The sequence below is a fragment of the Equus asinus genome, chromosome 17, assembly GCF_041296235.1.
Source record: "Equus asinus isolate D_3611 breed Donkey chromosome 17, EquAss-T2T_v2, whole genome shotgun sequence".
Lineage (NCBI taxonomy): Eukaryota > Metazoa > Chordata > Mammalia > Perissodactyla > Equidae > Equus > Equus asinus.
The window spans coordinates 19,499,771-19,522,016 of NC_091806.1; the positions used below are offsets into that span (position 1 = coordinate 19,499,771).

At 36.0% G+C, this 22,246-nt stretch overlaps 1 protein-coding gene and 1 pseudogene across 1 annotated transcript; both read left to right on the forward strand.

Moving 5' to 3' along the window:
- Positions 1-1,365: 1,365 nt before the first annotated feature.
- LOC139040530 (olfactory receptor 5AR1-like) lies at positions 1,366-2,304 on the forward strand. The gene has a single exon (XM_070487295.1). It carries the CDS (start codon positions 1,366-1,368, stop codon positions 2,302-2,304), a length of 939 nt encoding a protein of 312 aa, XP_070343396.1.
- A 10,219-nt stretch (positions 2,305-12,523) lies between these two features.
- LOC139040531 (olfactory receptor 8U9-like) lies at positions 12,524-13,508 on the forward strand (annotated as a pseudogene).
- Positions 13,509-22,246: the final 8,738 nt, after the last annotated feature.

Genomic DNA, 22,246 nt, shown 5'->3' on the forward strand with positions numbered 1-22,246 from the left:
ATTACTTTAAAAATACTTTTATTTTTAAGGAAAATATTTGCTTAAAAATGTGTCTACAAGGACCGATATTTTAATGAATTTAGACCAAGTTTTTGGAGACCTGTACATTGATCACTAGATCAATATTCAGATGTTCTTTTTCTGTCCTTTATCTCCCTTCAAATTCACTTTTCTTAGATTCTCACAGAAAAGATGAGGTCACAGATGACATTATATATAACGTAACTGGTTTGTGCAAAATATAACAGTGGGACATAAAATTCAATTACCCCCCCCCAAGGACAATCAACTCATTTAAACTAAAGGAGACATATTTCAGAGACATTCAAGAGAAATAGAGTTCAAAGAAACAATAAAACATTGTTATAATTTTTCGAGTTGGGACTGGGCACAGTGCAGACTCACTCTGATATCATGGGACTGTGGACACAGAAGGACTTTTATCATGTGTCTTACACATCTGATCCTCTGGTGAATAAATCATGTGGATTCTAGTTGGTTAGGGCAGCAGGACTCACACAGTAACCAAACTCCCTTCTTGCCTCTCTGTCATCTGTGCTACCAGCATCCCTACAGTTAGGTCTCAAACATTCTTCATAATCTCCCCTCAGTGACAGCAGCTGTCAGAGGGAGTGTGGTTAGCCCTGGCGTATTCTAGTCTGCACACTGTAGTGTAACACTCACAGAGACCTTTCCACCCTCTTCTCCAGCAACCACCGCGCTCTTTACTCCAGTGGGCCCTGGATCACAGATTATCTCTGTCTCTTGTTAATTGAGGCTGAATAGGACCAGAGGGATTAATGGGGAAGTGTGGGTGTGTTTTATCCAGGAACTGCCATATCTCTGCTGCTCCACGATTTTGGACGATGAGGGAAAAACAGTGACATATTTCTTTACCTGCCTCTGTCACTTAACTGTACTTCTCTATTACAGGATATAAAAGCATTTCTAGATCAATTAAAACAAAAACTATCATGCCATAAGTTGTGGGTGTTCTAGACCAATTAATTGAACTACTGCCACCACTCTGAGGACTTCAAGTTCTTGATCTATACAATAGAACTAGTAAAATTTATCATAAATACTAGATAGGTTGGTGTAGAAATAATGTTTAATTTGGATGAAAGTGTCTACAAACTCTTTACAGTGCTATACAAATATAAGTGGTGTTATTATCATTATAATTTTATCAATTTATATGCAATTGTATATTTCCAGGAGATCAGAAACAGACTTAGCATTGTCTATCTCTTTTTCTAATTCCTAAAAAATGGAAAGGACCGGCAGTTTAACTCTTAGGAAACTGAGGTGATATTACCATCCACTTACATTTCCTTCTTAACCAGGAATTTCCAGACCTGAGTGATGGCTGTTGAGAACTGCACTATGTTTACTGACTTCATATTCCTAGGTCTTTCTGACAGACAGGATGTGCAGCAGGGGCTCTTTGTGCTCTTTCTGCTGGTCTATGGCATAACTGTGGTTGCCAATCTAGGCATGATCCTGCTGATCAAGACGGACTCCAGACTCCACACGCCTATGTATTATTTCCTGAGCAATCTGTCATTCTGTGATGTTGGCTACTCCTCTACTATCACTCCCAAGATGCTGGCTGATTTCTTATCTGAGCAAAAGACAATTCCATATAATTTGTGTGCCATTCAGTTGTATTTTTTTGGGGCCTTTGCCAATGCAGAATGTTTCATGTTGGCTGTCATGGCATATGACCGTTATGTAGCCATTTGCAATCCACTTCTTTATACAAGTGCCATGTCCAGGAGAGTCTGTACCCAGCTAGTGGCCATTGTGTACATTGAAGGTTTGGTCGATTCAGTAATCCATACCTGTTGCACATTTCAATTGTCATTCTGCAATTCCAATATCATCAATCACTTTTTCTGTGACATCCCACCCTTACTAGCCCTGTCCACCTCAGACACAACCATCAATGAGATTGTGTTGTTCACTTTTGGTAGCTGTGTTCTGGGATGCAGCATCATCACTGTCCTGCTGTCCTACAGCTACATCATAACTACCATCCTTAGAATGAACTCAGCTGAGGGAAGACGCAAAGCTTTCTCTACTTGCACCTCCCACTTAACCACTGTGGCTATATTTCATCTTACACTCCTGTTCACGTATTTGCGACCCAGCTCGAGTTACTCCATGGACACAGACAAAATGGCCTCTGTTTTCTACACAGTTGTCATCCCTATGTTCAACCCACTGATCTACAGCTTAAGGAATAATGATGTAAAAAGTGCCCTGAAAAAAGCAATTAGCACTAAATTATCTTCTGGGTGACACTGTGTTTTCACCAAAAAATATTTCTTCAAAGATTCTGAGAGCTAAAATTCAGTTACTTTGGCATAGATTCCTATAGTGTCACCAACGTATCTTTTAGATATTTTACATTAATTATCTTTGTGCTTAAATTGAGTTTAGGGAGCAGTCATTTCTGATCTTAATCTTCTCTGCAAGCTAAGAAAGACTAGTAATAAGTTAACTTGCAAAGAGGATATTTTTATATTTCCCATCTCTGTTTATGGTTGTTCCCCTGTGAGATATCATTGGTAGAGCAACCCCTCCATCCACGGCAAATCAACTTACCCTCTTAAAGCTCCAATTATTATTATTTTTTTTTTAGGAAGATTAGCCCCAAGCTAACATCCGTGCCCATCTTCCCTTATTTTATATGTGAGATGCCTGCCACAGCATGGCTTGACAAGCCGTGCATAGGTCTGCACACAAGATCCAAACCGGCAAACCCCGGGCCGCTGAAACAGAATGTGCAAACCTAACTGCTGTGCCACTGGGCGGGCCCTCCCAAGTATTATTTTTTTTAACAATGAGTTTAACAAACTTTCTCAGACAGAAGGGAGGATTAGCGGATTAACTTAGGTTTGTTTGTATCCTTCCTAAGTACTAATATCACCCTATGAATGTTCCATCATAACACTAAGAAGTATACAAGTAGTAAATTAATACATATGAGTAAATGAAGAACTCCTGCCCTAACTCAAAGTTCCATCATTGCAAGGCACTTGTCTGTCTTGTTCACCCATATTTTTACTTCGTTAGTTACAATGCTTGACTCCAGGATGCCATTCAAAATATTGACTAAATGAATGAGCATCCTTTAAAAACTGATGCAAAAAGGTCTTTGTAAATTTACCAAAAGAAGAAAGCCTCTTTTTATTTTGTTTTATTCCAGTATGTTCATGATTGATGATATCCATCTGTGCTTTCTGTCCTTTGGTTAGACTGAATAAGTATCAGGAACAGGGATCATTTAATGTAGGGAACTTCTTGGATTCTATATTCTTCATCATTCCGCCCTACTTATAGCAGCAGAGATGCCCAGGATCAGCCATTCTAGATTTATATTACATCTCACAGTCTTCACATTCAGGCTGTGGATTTCCTTCTTGCCCTCACTCTAGAGAACAGACATGGTGCAATTGACAACTGTACAGAAACTTCCTGAATGGAAGTTAGGGGTAGGTATCTGGACCTTCTTTCTCAAACGGCACTGGAGAAGAGGACTGTATCTCCCTTGGAATGTTCATAGCATTGTACTGGTTAAAATTTTTTTAAAAAACTGTAATGGTCAATTGATACAATTTAAGTTGAGAGGAACAGTTATTACTAATATATGTGTTTAATGAAAACAAAAGATCAAAGTAGTACTTATATTAGTATTCCATTATGCAATTATTTATGTTGGCTCTCTGTGTATCTGTGAAATTAACTGTAATCCTATTCTAAAACAACTTTAATAGTGGTCTTTGCTGAGTATCTGGATGTTAGATTATATTAATATTTGTTCTAATAACTTAATTTCTTATATTTTTCTCACTGTAATCAATTAACAAGTAATCCAAATATGAAACACATAACATTATTTCAGGTTGTCAAGTTATTCATTTTATTTTAGGTTGTTGTCAAGAAAAGAACATGGAGACACTCTTTTTGGTTCTGGAAGGAGAGAGTAATGTGTCATATAGGTTTTTCATTTAGATCCTCTTATGTAATTTTATATATTGCTCTCGTGTATAAAATGTGCTGTGTTATGCACATCAAATATCATAAGAATGAAACACATTAAAAACTACCTAGGGCAGGGTGTGTGTGCTTCTACTCTCATCTTTGTTTCTGCCCATTTGGAGTTGTCACAGCTCATAATAAGCCAATGTGAAGTGATTTCTGGCTCCAGCTTCTCAACACTACCGAAGACTTTCACCACAATTAGATGTTTTAATTTCAAAGTGGAATTGTCTCATTTCAGAGGAAATATTATTGCATGATATCTCTCCAAAACCATGGACAGAAATCATATCTATTTAATTAGTTGGATTGCAGATGAATGATCAATATCATATTTTAATTAGCATGAGTAAACACACACTCTCCCAGCTTTCAGGGTTTTTGTGGGTTAATATTTAACAGCTGATAGAGACCTTTCCGGAGGGGCTATGGAGAGAAGGGGAAGTTGGGGAAAACAAGAAATCAGTGGTGTCAGAGAAATCAATGAAGCCCAGCTCCAATCTACACAATTAACCTTTCATCACTTCCTTATGTGAGTCACAGGTGAAGCTTATCAATGTAAAAAGACACACTGAGACATAGTCAATAAAAAGGGGCATATCACTTGAAGTCTTTCAACTTATCTACGTATGAGAATGTATCTTTGTGGGGTTCAAAGTCTCTACATAACCTTGAGAACAATCTCCACTGATTGCCTATGTTTTCTCCAATATAAACTCACTCTCACTGCAGTATTAAAGACTCAAATACAGAAAGTACACTGTTTAGTTTTTGCATACTATTTATTTTACCTTAATATCACATTAATATACCAACATTTGAGGATATTTTTATCTATACTAGTCTATTTTACAAATGATTATTGTTCTATTTAACTACTCTTTATTATTTGTGTAAAAGAAACTGAAAATTCTTTCAACCCAGTAAAAACAAAAATGCAGTTTTCAGCAAGTTAAATATCTTCAATTAATAATTGAACAGAATTTTAAGACAGATGAAAATATTTATTACTCTTAGATAACTTATTCTATAATCTCAAATAATTGATTTGTTGTTCATAAGATATTTCATACATTAGGACCTCTACATCATTGTTCAAACCCCTTCCACACTTAATCAACTTTATTAAAGTATGCTAAATATATTCATACCTATAAAATTAAACCTATTCATGTTATGTAAAATTGGATTCACTGGCCATCTTTCATATGTATGTTTAAGGATAAAAGATATCTCTTACTGTTCTTTCTATACCTTTTCCTTTAAAAACACGGATTTAATAGCCTTTAAGAAGGTCAGAACAGCAGGATATTTTTGTTTTTGCTTCTATTTTGTTTTTGTTTAAGAAAATGATCAAGAAGGGAGACATTTTAAAATAAGAACTGGACTTTGAAGTCAGATAGACTTGAGTTCCAATCTGTATCCTTCTCCCTGTGATCTGAAGTAGAATGCCCCTATGAAATTTTTGTAAGGTGAAGTGGCATAAATAGAAGAAGAAATTATCATTAGTATATATTGGAAAAATTTTTGAGCATTCCACCACTCCAAAAATAACCCAAGATAAGTAGAGATAAAGCCCAGATGCTCACAGACACGATTCAAAGCTATGGCACTTGATGCTGACATGCTGAGTGCAGTCCCTGGAGAAGGAGCTTAGCGGCACCACTCTTGCTGCTCAGGGTGTCTGTTGCCTCCATAAGGGCTGCTGGCAAAACAAGTGCTGAATGCGATTTTGGCCTTATGCCTTTTTTCATTAAAGGAAAAAGCCTCTTAAATTTCCTTCCAGTTTGTGAAAGCAGGTACTAACGTAGGTCTTTCATAAAAGCAAATTGGCCTAAAGTGAACTTTTGGATAGCAGGGGAAATGTGCACTACCATTTACTTGTTAGCTAGGTGACCTTAGATTACTTAATCTTACTACACCCGTTTCCTCATTTCTTTAACATGGATTTAATATATGCAACATAAGGATATATATACATTTTAAATATGCATTATGAAAAAAAAATATATATATATATGAAGTTGATAAGGAAAGCTTTAAGATCGTACAAACCCTATTCCCCATCAGGGGCAAAACCCCTGGTGCTGAAAAATGACAGTATTGTTCATGGCATCATGTCATGAAAAGGAGTCTCCAGGATCAATCTTTATTGACTTTAGAGTCTGCTCACCCAGTCTGTCAGATTCCAGTTGCAGATCCTAGCCTCAGGTCATGTTAGGAGCTCTCTGTCTAGCCACCTCAGGACTTATTTTTCCTGAAACTGTCTTCACTCTTGGTTAGAGGTGGCTAGAGGTTTCTTCACAGCCACCCATGCCGGCCATACCATTCTTATGTCCAAGCCAGATGCCCGAAACTGCTCTACTGATCCAAGTCCCAGAACACACATTGACAAACAATGAATTTAGACAATGAATCCCAGAGTATTTCATTTTATTTTATTCTGTGTGGCCCTATCCCAAGGCCATGGCTGAAATGGCACACTTAGCTGCAGAGGAACCAATGTCTATGTGTTGTGATGAACCCGTGCACGTTGGAGAACATTACTTGCTCAGTATTTGGGAAGAAACATTTGGTCTTATTACCCTCAGGCTGCCATTCCATTCTTCCCTATTGAAAGCCTACATTGGGCAGAGCCCTACCTCACCACTGATCTGTATGGACAAAAACTCTTACTTTTAAAGATAGTTTTCACTGCAGTAAATGGAGCTGTTATTTCAATTTATAACCCAGCATATAGTTTTGCTGTTGGAAGGTCTTCCTTGCTAGTTTATCCTCTGTCTCATGACTCAACCTCATCTTCAGATATGACACTTTCTCCAGACTTTACAGCCATATATTCCTCACGGGTCAGGCCCCAGCCTCTGACCAAACTATCATCCCACCATTTGTAGGTTCCATTTCCCATCTCTGGCTCCCAGTGCCTTGTTTCCTTCAGTAATTTGTGTAATGGGTCAGTGTCACAGATCAATTTTTTACCATAGTTCCTTATTTCTGCTCAGGCCTTGGTATCCCTAAACATAAACACAACCAGTGATGACAATTAGTGTCTATGTATAATGATACAAACAACCAGCTCCATACTGATGAAAACTGCTTGGCAAAACTTTTAAAATAATTCAGTAATAATTCCCACTATATGAATGTGTGTGGCTCTTTCTTATGTGGCAGTAAATTTAACCTAGCTTGAAATCTTCTGTAGAAACATGCTGTCGACAGGTGATGGCAATAGAGGGGACCTGAATCACTACTCTCAACTCACTATAACTGTGACCTTCAACAAATCTCTTTTCCTCTTTGGGCCTCAGTTTCCACCTTGTCAAAGAGAGGGTTAAAATGAATATTCTTTATTAAAAATATGGCTATCACATTACCTATATTAGTATAAATGTATCAATGTATAGAGTCATTTCTATTTGGAGTGATTAAAAAATAGCATATGGGCGAGAATATATTCATATCAATGGAAGACATTGCATCTCTATGCCATTTGATCCAAAATGGAGTTGTCAATGATGAAAGATTGATAGCATGAGTTGCAGGACCCTCAAAACCATCAAGCTGAACCCATTTAACTGCCTTTTTATTCTGTTTTTTGACATTAAGAGACAGCTCATAAAAGTGGATTTCCAGCTTTATTAGTCATCAGGAAATATAATACGCTATAAAATGGCTAAAATTAAAATGAAAGACAACATTAGTATTGGCAAGGATATTTAAAATCCAGAAGACTCACCAATGAAAATTTCATAATGGAAGTGTGGATTGGCATACTTCATGGAAAACTGTATGAAAAAATTTACTAAATCTAAATTTTGCATACACTGACACTCACAAATAATTTCAGCTCCTGATTTTATATGCAAGATAAATGAGTGTCTATTTCTAACAAAAGACATGCACAAGAATGCTTACATAATATTATTGGTAATAGAAAAAGGAAAAACAACTGCCTATCAGCATGAAAGTATATAAATAAATAACAATATATCTGTACAAAACAATTCTAAACAGCAGTAAGATTGAATGTGCTGCAATTGCATCCATCCAACCTGGATGGATTGCACAAATATGTTGTGGAATGAAACAGTGCATACTGTAGGCATCCACTTATGTGTGCTTAAAAAAGTAGAAACTAACATATCATGATAAAAGTCAAGAAAGTAATTGTTTCTTGAGGGTAAGAGATTACTGACAAGAAGGATCATGCAGAAGGCTTTGATGATTCTGCTAATGTTCTGTTTCTTGGTCTGGGTCCTGATTACAGGAGTATATTTTTTTTTTTGAAAATTTATCTAGCTGCATACTTACTTAAGTTTTCTCTATATGTGCATTATATATCAAAAAGTTTTTCCAAAAGCAAAATGTATACACTATTAGTATATAATAAACTTCAGATCTTTATTATTATAAATTTTTATCTCTAGTAATGCCTCACATTAAAGTTCAGTATATTTTTGTGAAATACATGGTGAAATTTTCATAGAATGTTTCATAGAATATTTATCTCTTTTGTTATTAAACCTTGCTGCCTTTTTTTCCCCAAAGCAAAGATGTCTTATACACTTTTAATATTGTTTCCAGGAATAAGCAGATTTTTGTGAACCTGGTTTTCTTTGGTACCATTATCATGCCATGAAGTTATTCATAATAGCCCATAACTCAGGGCTGTACAACTGTTTTCCAAATGAAAGAGTTTATACGTAGATAGTTGCCTATGTGCTGTTATGTTTAGAGGCACCAGTGACACCGGCTATTCTCTATTAACAAAGAAGCCCTTTGGGAAGTAATTTAGATTATCCAATTTTCATCAGTATATTGCTACTCATGCTCCAGATTTCATGGGGAGTGGGAGTTAGACCACATGGTCTGGAGGGGAAGCCATGTTTACAAAAATAAAGTCTGGATCCTGCCTACACAGACTGTAGCTTGAGGAAATTTGGCATCCCTGGAGAGAGGGAAGAGCTGAGGGAAAATGAGTGTAGAAAGGGATCAGAAGAAGGTGATCAAAGATGACTCTGCCTCCTTCTCCAAGTGTGCACCAGAGAAGCAGAGAATGGCAGTAAAGCTCTTATGTACGACAAATATATCATTTTCTTATTTTCCCTGATGGAAATTTACTGGCAATTACTTAGGTGTTTTGAGATTTGCATCAACAATATCTCCCACAGGATTACATTTGTTATTTTAGTATATTAGTATTGGCATAATCACACAAATAGCAGCAACACATTATGAAAAGACATTAACAATTATCCCTAAAATCACTTTTCCAAAAGTTAAAAATACATGAATTTCATTGGATTTTGCCTGAAGAGTAATCCAGCTTTATAGAGAGTGTGAGGAAACTCCATAACAACAAATTAGGCAAACTCACTATTTGGAGACAAAAATAACTGCAAAATCTGTTTCTATTTACTCCACCAGAGGTTTGGGAAGAAAAAGGAAGCAACTGAAATGTTTAAATACACACTGTCTTACATGCCTTGCACATCTTTCTTTTGTTGTTTTTTATACAAATTTTGTATTTATGGATTTTGTAGTAATAAATTAACTGCATTGAGACTCAAGTTGTACGGCTTAATGTACATGATTATTATACATTTTCCTGGAATATCAACTGTGGGCACTTAAAGAACACATCCAACCTATGCTGGTAACAGTAGAGCAACGATTCACAAGCGGGATAAAATATTACTCAAAAAATGCACAATACAGAGATTATCCCCAAAGCTGTCAGGTTGCATGACATAAAAGGGCACCAATTTCTGTATTTTCTATGTGGTTTCTGGAACTGTGCAATGTGGCTGCCCTCTTCACTTTCTCATACCAACATTATTTTCAAATGTCCAGCTGAAAAAACTAAAATAGGTTAACTCCCAATGTGACAACTCTTACTATCAATCACTTGAGATGCTTGGTTTAGAAGTGGCAATTGAGTGCTCTTGAGAAATCTAGGAGCTCATGAATCATTAATGTTGTTAATTTTCAAATGAGTCATTAATGTTGTTAATTTTCAAATGTCACTTTAACATCAACACACTTGAACACTGCATGAGAGTATTTAACAGAGTTGTCTTTTAACACAAATTGTTTCATTGCACTTTATTCAGAAACCTATTGTGCGTAATTGCTATGGGTTCAAGGAAACTTTATGGGACTGTAGAAGTTTACTTATTGCCACTGCATTCCAACTTTGGTTTCGTAGTATGAGATTGTTAGAGACAACTCAGAACACATGTGACAATTTATAAAACATATGATAATATGTAGTGATAGTTAAATAATATAAAACAACTGAGAATGGTAAAAAGGTCAAAAGTGCCTTTATTTAAAGTCAAATCTCTTTACTCTGAAAGGCTGTTTGTTGGAATTCATTTTAAAGAAACACCTGGCTATGATAAATTATTTAGGTAGAATTATACATATATCAGAATTTTTATGATATGAAGAATTGCATATACATCAAATGGCCATTAGTAGAGAATATATGTTTCTGCTGGAATCATTTTTATTTAAAAATTAAAAATCAAATAATATGGGAAAAAATTGAGTTATCCCCAGGAAGTGTGAATATGGTTAGATATTTGTTGTTTTTACAAAAGTCTTTATTTTTTAAAAAAATTATTTACCGCCTAAGTTTTATTTACAAAAATCTTTATTTTGCGTTTAAAGGAAGGTGTTTGTGCATGTGTCTGTAAGTGTATGAACATGAGGGGTGTGTATTTGTTTTGTAACTTACAGAATTAAAAGAAAATGCTTAGAAAGGAGTTGGTGAACTAGCAATAAATTGCAGCATTGACTGGAGTAAGTTTACTATTGGCAAATAAGCACAATATTGGGCTTTAAGGTAGAGAAGGACAGAAGAAAAAAATTTTTAAATATTCTGTATGTGTTTCATGATACCCTAACTGTATGATAGATCAGATGATAAGCCATATTATTATATCTGTCACTTATTCCTGACAGACAAAGTGTTCAACATCCGGGACCAGATAAAGATGTTATATAACCCAGGTCAGGCAGGAGCCAATGCTGAACCCTCCCATAGACAGAATGGCATTCAACAAAAGAGTAGTTCTGGACCAGGTACTAATATTTTTTGTTGTTTCTCTGATTTATATTTTATACTTCTTTAGTTCTTTTATCATTGGTTTTTACTGTAAACATGTTATAAAAGGAAAAGAGAGCATGCAATATTCTACATTTGTTTTAATTACTTGCATTGATCTATTTATTTTAAACATACATACATAGAGACGAGGGAAGATAATGAAATACAAGGATGGTTCCTGCAGCTAGTTGGATATTTTTTATTATTTTAAATCTTGCACTTTTTATGTGTTTTTAAAAATATTTTTAGTTTTAAAGGAAAGCGGTTTTTTGTTTTTAATGCTGTTTCTCTGGGCACAGGTATTTAAGTGAGTTTAGGCCAAATGTTTGGAGACCTGCACATTGATCACTAGATCATTATTCATATTTTCTTTTTCTGTTCTTCATCTACCCTCAACTCCACTCTACTTCTATCCTTACAGAACAGAGGGGGTCATATGTGACATTATATATAAGACAATCAGTTTGGGTAAAAAACACCAGTGGAACATAGAATTCAATTGGCCTCCCAAGGACCACTATCTCTTTTAAACCAAAGGAAGGCAGATTTCAGAGATACTCAAGAGAAACAGGATTAAATAAAACAATAAAACAAAATTTTAATTTCTTGGTATTGGGATGAGGGCACAGTTCTGACATGACTCTCTCTGATATCATGGGGCTATGCACACATGAGGACTTTTTGGTGAATAGATCCACTGAGTCCTTGATCACAGACTATCTCTATCCCTTGTTTATTGAGACTGGATAGGACCTGAGTGGTTCATAGAGAAGTGGAGACATATCAGTATCCAGGAACGTGCCATAGCTCTGCCTACGCTACAATATCGGATTATGAGAGAATAGCAAAGGAATATGTTCATTACCTGCACCTCTCACTTAAACGTGTTTGTCTATTACAGAAAATAACAACATTCTTGCCACACTGAAAAAACAAACAAACTTGTCAGAAGATGGGGGATATCTGGACCGACTAATAGCAAGAAGTATTGCCTAGACTCTGAGGACATCAAATCTTAATATTAGATATAAGATATTAGATATAAGTAGCACAAATGATAATAAATGCTACTTATATTGGTATGGAAATAACATGATTAAATTTTGATGAAATGCTCCTACAAACTCTCTGCAATGATATATAGATGGAGGGAACATTATTATCATTATCATTTTATTGATTTATATTAAATTGGATATATTTCCAGGAGAGTCAGTTTACCTAAAGCAGACTTAGCATTGTTTATCTTTTTCTAGTTACTGAAAAACAGAAAACAGCAGCAGTTTAACTGTTAAGCTAGTTAGATGATGTTACCCTCCAATTCCATTTTCTCCTACAAACAGGGATTTCCAGACCTGAGTGATGGCTGTTGAGAACTGCACTATGTTTACTGACTTCATATTCTTAGGACTTTCTGACAGACAGGATGTTCAGCAGGGGCTCCTTGTGCTCTTTCTGCTGGTCTATGGCATAACTGTGATTGCCAATCTAGGCATGATCCTGCTAATCAAGATGGACTCTAAACTCCACACACCCATGCATTATTTCCTGAGCAATCCGTCTTTCTTTGATATCTGCTACTCCTCCACTGTCTCTCTCAAGATGCTGGCTGATTTCTTATCCGAGCAAAAGACAATTCCATATAGTTTATGTGCCATTCAGATTTATTATTTTCGGGCCTTTGCAGATGTGGAATGTCTCGTGTTGGCTCTCACGGCGTATGTCCATTATGTAGCCATTTACAATCCACTTCTTTATACAACTGCCATGTCCAAGAGAGTCTGTATCCAACTAGTGGCTATTGCCTACATTGTTGGCTTGATAGATTCAGCGGTTCATACCTGTTGCAAATTTCAATTGTCATTTTGCCATTCCAATATCATCAATCACTTTTTCTGTGACATCTCACTGTTATTAGCCCTGTCCACTTCAGACACATCCATCAATGAGATAATGGTGTTCACTTTCATTGGCTGTGCTATGGGGGTCCAGCATTGTCCCTGTCCTCCTGTCCTACAGCTACATCATAACTACCATCCTTAGAATGAACTCAGCTGAAGAGAGATAAAAAGCCTTCTCTACATGTGCCTCTCACTTAACTGCTGTGGCTGTATTTCATGGCACATTCCTGTTCATGTATTTCTGACCCAGTTCAAGCTACTCCATGGACATGGACAAAATGGCCTCTGTTTTCTACACAGTGGTCATCCCTATGTTAAACCCAGATGTGAAAGGTGCCCTGACAAAAGCAATTGATGTTCTGGGTGAAACCATGTCTTCATCCAAAAGTATTTATTTAAAGATTATGAGAGCTAAAGTTCAGTCACTTCAACATACATTCCTGTAGTCTCATCAGTACACCCTTGATATTATTTTTAGTTATCATTGTGCCTAAATTTGAGTGTAGGGAGCAGTGGTTATTTAACTTAATCTTCTCTCAGATCTAAGGAAGAGCACTAGTAAGTTAACTTTGCTGTTTTGCAAAGAGGGTCCTTTTATATTTCCCTTCTACGTTCATGGATATGCCCCAGTGAGACAGAATGGGCATAGAACCACAAACCTCATGGCAATTTAACTCATCCTCCTTAAGGCTCCAATAGCTTTTTTTAAACAAAGAGTTTAATAAACTTGCTTAGCCAGAAGGAAACAATAGTGGGATAATTTAGTTTTGTTTATATATTTCCTATGTACTAGTATCAAGCTAAAAAGTTTCTATCATAATACTTAGAAGTCGATAATTAGTACATGAATAATTAGGAGTTAAGAAATCTCCTTCCATAGATTAAATGTTCCATAAAGACACAGCCCTTGTCTGTCTTGTGTACCATTTATTTTGCATTGCTATTTATAGCGCTCAGCTCCAGAATGCCATTCAAAAATATTTATTGGATCAACAAATGAGTGTATCCTGAAAAACTAATGCAAAAAAGCACATCTGTGAATTTACCCCAAAGGAACTCCTTTATTTAATTTATTCAAGTATATTCATTTTAGATGAAATTCATCTACACTTGTTGTCTTTTGGCCTAGGCTGAAATGAGAGTCTGGGACAGGGATTATTTGATGTAAAAATATTCTCAGACTATTCGTCAACATTCTGCCTCAGTTATATCAAAGGACATCCCCACGATCAGCAGTTCTAGATTTATATTGCACCCTACAGTTTTCACTTCAGCCTCCGGATTGCCCCTCTTTCCCTCACCCTGGAAAAAAGATATGTTGATATTGACGAAGGCACAGAAACTACATGAATGAAAGTTAGGGGTAAAGGACTTGGAACTTCTCCAAAAGCCACTGAAAACAGGACTCTATCTGCCTGATGTGTTCAAAGCATGATGCTAGTTAAAAAAACAAAAAACTGAAATGACCTATTGATACAGTTTAAGTTGTAACGGAAGAGTTATGATGTAAATGAATTACTGACATCAATATATGTTCTTGGGGGAAAACCATGAAAAGCAGTATTTTATTAGAGTTCCATTTGTAATGATTTGTATTGACTCTCCATGTATCTGTGAAATAAACTGGAACCATATGCTAAACAAAATTTTAATGGTCATCCTGAGTGGTTAGATGTTAGGTAATCCTGTAATCTATTTCAAAAGCCTAATTAAGTTAATTGCATATGTTGTTCAGACTGTAATCAATTAGTAATTAATCTGTGAAAAACATAACACAATTTCAGATTCTCAAGGGTGTTCATTGTATTTTAGGTTGCTGTCCTAAAAGGCACATGGAGACACATTTTTTGGTTCCTGGGTGAAGAGAGTAATGGGTTATATAAGGTTTTTCATTTAGGTCCTCTTCCTTAATTTTATATATCCGTTTAATGTATAAAATGGGCAGAGTGCTATGCAGTCAAAACATTACAGGAATGAAATAACATATTAAAAACATGCAATTTTCAACAGGTTACTTTTCTTGCATTATGAATTGAACAGTGTTAGAAAAAATATTTCATTGTCTCATAAAGATTTTCTTTCACAATGTCAATTTATTTGTTTTTTTATAGAAGATATCACATAGTAAGACCTATCATTCACTCCCCAAACTTCTCCCCAACTCAATGTACTTTATTAAAATTGTATTAAATATAATCATATCTATAAAAACTAAACCTATTATCGTTATGCAAAATTAGCTTTACTGGCCAACTTTCACAAAAATGTGTAAGGAAAATAGACATTTCCTTTTTTTTTCCTTTACCTTTTCTTTTAAAGAGTTTGACTTAATAGTCTTTACAGATAGTCAGGAAACCAGGTTTTCTTTGGTTTTCACTTTATATTCATTTTAAGAAAATGATAAAGATGGGACAGAGTTTAAGATAAGAACTAGACTTCGAAGTGAGACTATCCTGAGTTTAAATAGGTATAGTATTGTTTACTTGCTAGCTCTGTGACCTTAGTCAACTCACTCCCTATCAGAGACAAAACCTCCAGTGCTGAAGGAAAAGATGGTATCACTCAGGGCACCATGCCATGACAGGGAACTTCCAGGATCCAACTTTATCCACTTTAGAGCCTGTTCACCCAGTCTGTCAGATTCCAGTTGCACATCCTAGCCTCAGGTCATGTTTGTTGCTGTCTGCTCAGTGATCTTAGGAATTATTTTTCCTGACTGCTTTCACTCTTGGCTAGGGTTTAGTAGAGATTTCTTTATAGCTACCCAAGCTGGCCACATCATTCCCATGTTCAGGTCAAATTCTTAAAAACACTCAGGTGGTCTAAGTCCCACCTCCCATAATGCCAAAAAATAAGCTTATATAATCAATCACATAGTACTTCATTTTATGTCATTCTGTGTCCCTATCCCAAGGCCAGAGCTGAAATGGCACACTTAGCTGCAAAGGATCTGACGTCTATCTATTGTGATGAGCCCATGCACTTCAGAGAATATTTCCGGCTCCGTGTTTAGGTAGAAGCACTTGGTTCTCATCCTTCTTAAGCTACCATTCCATTCTTCCCCATTGAAAGCCCATATTGGCCAGAGCCCGACTTTACCACTGATCTGTATGGACAAACCTCTCCTTGTAAAGTTAGTTCCATTGTGGTGAATGGAAACGTGGTCTAGTTTTAGAATCCAAGGTATATTATGATTGTCAGAAGGCTTTACTCTCTAGTTGATTCTCTCTCCCTCTATTCAATCTCACATTTATGTTAGGACTTACTTTAGACTTTCCATCAATACTCTTTGTATGTGTCATGCCCCAGAAGCTGACCAGACTATCGTTCCATCATTTGTTAGTTTCAGTTCAGATCTCCAGCGCTCAGATCATAGTCTCCCTCAGACATTTTGGCTACTTGCCTACCCATCAAGAGACTTCAGACTGAATATATTCTTGAGAAAATGTTTTACCAGCCACATTTTTGCTTATCTGATATTTGCAAATTGTTTTTAAAAATCCCACTATACTTGACAATACTTTGTAATTGTCACACATATGAGTACTGCTCTGGAGAATGAACCAAAAAAACCGCAAGAGAAATATTTAATTTCTGCCTTTTATAGGCATGTAATCTAAATTATAAATAACATAGTAAACTTACTCTTGTTTATTTCATAGAATTTACTCAGTATCTATACTGGGGGAGATACTGTGATCATCAAATAAAGAATCATAATTAATGAATAAATCTAGTAGAGGGATAAAGTAGTCAAAAATAACTACATGATTATGCAGAGAATGCTGAGAATTTTAGAAGAAACATGTAGGACCTAGTGAGGTTTAGAACTTGATTTGTTATCTGTAATTGAAGAGTAGTCAGGAAAATCATATGGGAAGTAATATTTGAGGAAGGATTTTGAGAGTGAGTACAATTTGAACTGCTAAGCTTACAAGGTGCATGTATTCACATGGAAATAATTAATTGAAAAGGAGTCGCAGTGAATTGCATTTATTTTCTTTCACAAAAAGAGGGTTGTGATATGTCAATGGCTTATCCCCTATTGGGAGTAATTGTCTTAAAAATTTAGAATGGGGAGTCCAGCCTGGTAGCATAGTGGTTAAGTTCACATACTCTGCTTTGGTGGAGCAGGTTCATGTGTTCAGACCCCGGGCGCAGACCTACACACCACTCATCAAGCCATGCTGTGACGGCATCCCACGTGCAAAATGGAGGAAGATTGGCACAGATGTTAGTTCAGGGTCAATCTTCCTCAAGCATGAAGAGGAAGATTGGCAACAGATATAAACTCAGGGGCAATCTTCCTCACCAAAAAAATTTTAAAAATTTAGAATGGAGAGAAAAAAGGAGTAAGAATATGAAATTTAGAACACTATGTGCAGGGTAAATGTACCCCTGGAATAAATATTTAAAAAATTAACTTTACTTTTTATCCTGTCCCCTGTTAATAGACATTTAGTTTGTTTTCAGTCATTTTCTACTGCAAACCATGATGCAATGGATACTTTTGAAAGTGGTGAACTTTTATATGTTCAATACCTAGAAGTGGAATTACTGGTTTAAATGGTGCATGTATATTTAATTTTCATAACTTACGTGCATTATCCTCCATATAAAATGTTAGCAAATTATCCTCTACAGACAATACTAATTTACAATTCCAGCAACAATGAAGGAGTGTGATAAAAATTTCAACTTTAAAAGGATAGAGAATTAAACATAATACAAGTGATGTAAGAGGACCTGGTGCTGACCCTATTCTGAAGTTGAGGCCTCATTCCCTGCAGAATCGGGGAACATCCATATTAAACTGACTTTTCCATCAGTTAGAATCAAAAGTCAAATAACAGACAAGTTGAAATATTGTCAAACTCAGTTTCATCTTTTCTTAAGAAAGCAATTTTTGGCTAATCACTTTCCTAAAGGCATTTTTGACATCTTTGTTCCTTAGACTGTTAATTAGGGGGTTCAACATAGGTTCAATCAGTGTGTAGAACACAGAGGTCACTTTTTCCACATTCAGAGAATGATGAGTCCTGGGGCACAGATAAATGAATATCAGGGTACCACAGTAATTGGTGACCACAGTGAGGTGGGAAGCACAAGTAGAGAAACCTTTTCTTCTCCCTGAACAGGAACTCTTTTTAAAATAGCTGTTATGATACAGACGTAAGAAAGAAGATGTGCTAGAAGGCAGATAGTCTCCACCAAACTAGCAAATATCACCAGAACAATGTCATGCTTGCAAGTGGCAGTGCAGGGCAGAGAGAAGAGTGGGGAGACATCACAAAAGAAATGGTTGGAGCAGAAAGACAGATGGAAGGTATTAGTAGTGTGAATAATTGAGCTCATGGTGTCCCCCAAAAATGCTCCAATTGCAAGCTGACAGCAAATCTTCTTGGACATAATAACAGTATAAAGCAGTGGTTTGCAGATTGCTATGTACTGGTCTTAAGCCATGACAGCCAAGAGGAAAGATTCTGTGCCAATCAAAGAGCAGAAAAAATATGTGTGTAGCACAGCAATTGTAAGAAATGGTCTTCTTACTGGAAACCAAGTCCACAAGTAATTTGGGGGCAATAACAGAAGAGGAGGATGTTTCTAGAAAGGAAAATATGCAGAGGAAAAAGTACATAGGGATGTGCAAGTGGAAACTGATTGTGATTAACAAAATCATCCCAAGGTTCCATATCAGGGTAACAGAATAGATGAAAAGAAAACAGCAAAAAGAATACTGAAGTTCTTGACAGTCACTAAATCCCAAGAGAAAGAACTCAGCCTTCACAGTGCCATTCTTCACCTCCATTCTCTTCAGTGCTCCTGGATTTCTGAAGTTATGACAGAGTAATATTGGCAATGTTAATGATAACCTCAACATTAACAGAAAAAAAATTTTAAAATGCTAAAATAAATAAAACAGTACTTCTAAATCCACTTGGGCATCCTGATAGTACCTAGGCATATATACAGTTAGTGTAGTATAAGGCATAAGTTTTCACTTTTTTATTGAATTGATAACTCACCACTTCTATTTCTTAAATTGTTTTCCACATTAAATGGCACCACCATCAAATCAGTTGCTGAGCTTTAAGCCTGGGCTTCACTTTCTTCAACTCTCTCGTCTTCCGTCAACGTCAAGTGATTGTGGTTATCCACAGGGCTAAATAGCAAACTCTTAACAAGTAGCCTCTGTTCCCATTTCTGTTGTATTTATTTCTACAACAGATAAAAGCATTACTCTTCCAGGTGAAGCCTTGTATAGACAGAGGAGCAGAAGTCCTGAATTTCTCACCTTGTGACGTGGTTTCGCCTCTGAGGAACAAGAACTCCTTGGAGGTGTTTGAAATCCAATAATGAAATAGAAAGAAGAAAGATTCTGATTTAGTTACATAAGTGACTGAATCCTAGCTGTGCTACTAAGTAATTCTGAAACCTTGGGCAGGCTTATTAATCACTGAGTTTCAGTTTCATCACCTATAATATGAGAATGATAGTACCTTTCTCATAAAATTAAAACTGTTGATGAATTTCCTTTTACAGTTTCAATATCACCACCATCTTGTTCCTTCACTGTTCTTAGATTGGCAATTCTGAGTCAATCCAGAAATCTATTTTATTTTATCTAGAATCCAAGCTATGGAATACAACTAGAGAAATTCTCATGTTTACAAATTTATTAAATTCAATCCAGGCAATATGATAATGATATCCAGGAGTGTTTCCATGCCCTCTGTAGTGAAAAATTTAAAAGACGTTGAAAAGGCTTACCTACCTACTTCTCTGAGTTATCTCTGCTTTTTATTGCCCTTGCCCTTTTTTACAAATCTATACCGTGTAGGTAACTGATAGAAATGCAAGTCCTACTTGTCTATCAACATGCACATTTTGTCCTGCATAGAAACAATTGATTACCCTGTGGAAAAAGCTAGTTTTGTATCTATTTGTATATTTATTTGTGAATTTCTGACCTATACATCTTTGAATTCTCTTGTATAGCAATTATAACAGCTTAATAAATTAATGGATTTAATAAAATCGTTGACACATGTTCACTTTATAGGTCTATAAAAGTTAGAATTTAAAATTATATACATATGTACATATATATATATATATATATCTCATATTACACACAACTAGATATTTCCCTTATTTAATTGCTGTTGCAAACCGTATTTCTGTTTAGGTTTCATCCTATGAGCTGCTTCTTCCTGCCAGAAAATGATTTCTATTTTGTGAAGAAAAATATAAAATAGCAAATAAGTATATCCTAAACTATGTCATTAAGTCATCATATAAGCATTTGGATTCATCAGTGACTCTCTCTCTCCCTCTCTTCCTTTCATGGGAAAAATGTGCTCGTCCTCTCTGAGGTTAATCCTGTCGACAGTGCACCCAACACCATGTGTATCAATTAAGGTACTTATGCTATTACTACTAATCTTCCTCTCATAAACTTTCAGTACATAACAAAGTTCAAGTCAATTTCCTCTTTAAAAATATTACCCTGTATCTACTTCCATTTGTTTTCCTTCATTTCATTGCCATGTTTTCTTACAGGCATCTACAGTGCTTTCCTCTTTTTCACTTTGGCCAGCAGAGATAGGCTTTTGTATCAACAAAGGAACAAAGGGCTTAACACTTTTTGTTCCACATTCTGAATCATATCTTAGCTGAACATCCAAAGATTTTTCAACATGTAATAAACTTTATTTCTCTATTCCAGATGATAGCTTTGACCTCTCCTTTTTTTCTTAAAATCTCCTCCTCTCTTGGCTTCTAGACACATCTCCTGACTTCACTCCTAATCTCAATATGCCCCTAGTCAGCTTCCTTCACATACAATGGCACTTTCCTTAGGCTTCGTTCTTGACCTACTTCTCTCCTTACCATGTACACTCTTCCTACATAATTCTATGCATTTTTAAAAACAATACCATCTATATAGTGTTAACTTTCTTATACTTTTTCTGAAGCCATCTGTCCAATGCAAAGTTGTCTATCAATTAGCCACATGTGCATTTCAGCATGCCTAAAACAAAATTTAATTAATATCACTTCCTACAACCTATTCTATGGGGGCTGGGCCGGAGGCGCAGCAGTTAAATTTGCACATTCCACTTCGGTGGCCGGGGTTTCTCTGGTTTGGATCCTGGGTGCAGACGTGGCACCACTTGGCAGGCCATGCTGTGGTGGGCATCTCACATATAACTTAGTGGAAGATGGACACGGATGTTAGCCCAGGACCAGTCTTCCTCAGCAAAAAGTGGAGGATTGGCAGCAGATGTTAGCTCAGGGCTAATCTTCCTCCAAAAAAAAAAGGAAAAAACCTTTTCTATAATCCCTAACTTGGTATACATTTATACCAACTACATTGCTTGTCCAAATAGGAAATCCCCCTTAACTAAAAACCAACCAAGAACCATTGATTCAATCTTGGAAATGGAGCAGATATACAACACTTGTAATAATCTTTCAAGAATGTTATATATTTCAAGCCTGAAAGAAACTTGCATGATTCAAAGATGAAATATAAAAGCCAAAAGGAATAATGAAAGGGAAAAAAATACAAGAAACAAAATTTAAGAGGAGTTCAAGGTGAGACAAATCATCTGTTCTTCTATGCAACTGGCAGGTGAGAATGAAAAGGGAGATTTCTGAAGAAAGTGTTCAGCAAACTTGCATATTCCTGCAGTCAGTTCCCTATATTGAGCCCTATTCATCACTTTTGTAAACTTTCTTTCTATCCCTTAAGGCCAACAATTTAACCTCATCCAAAGCATTTTACTTGTGTATTGACAACTGTTGATACCAATGCATTACCATAGGTGAGAATAAACAATATAATATACAGATTGGGTCAGCTTAAATTTATATCTAAGCCTACTCAACTTTTAAAAAGAAATGATAGATCATGAGAATTGTGTTTATATTTATATTCTGAATCAGAGTCCAATAATGCTGAGGATTGTCTTAAGGATATCATGAGTTAAATGTGTTTTTTTGTTATTGCTGTTGTTTTTGCTGCAATTACCTTAAGTACTTAAAAATTGTTATTCTAGGTGGATTTATTCTCAAAACATCGATTCCCCGTGTGTAAAATTAGTGACTATAAGAAGATGAGAACTTAAAATGCTATCTGGCTCTAATATCCTCGGATAATGTTAAGAACACTTACCAG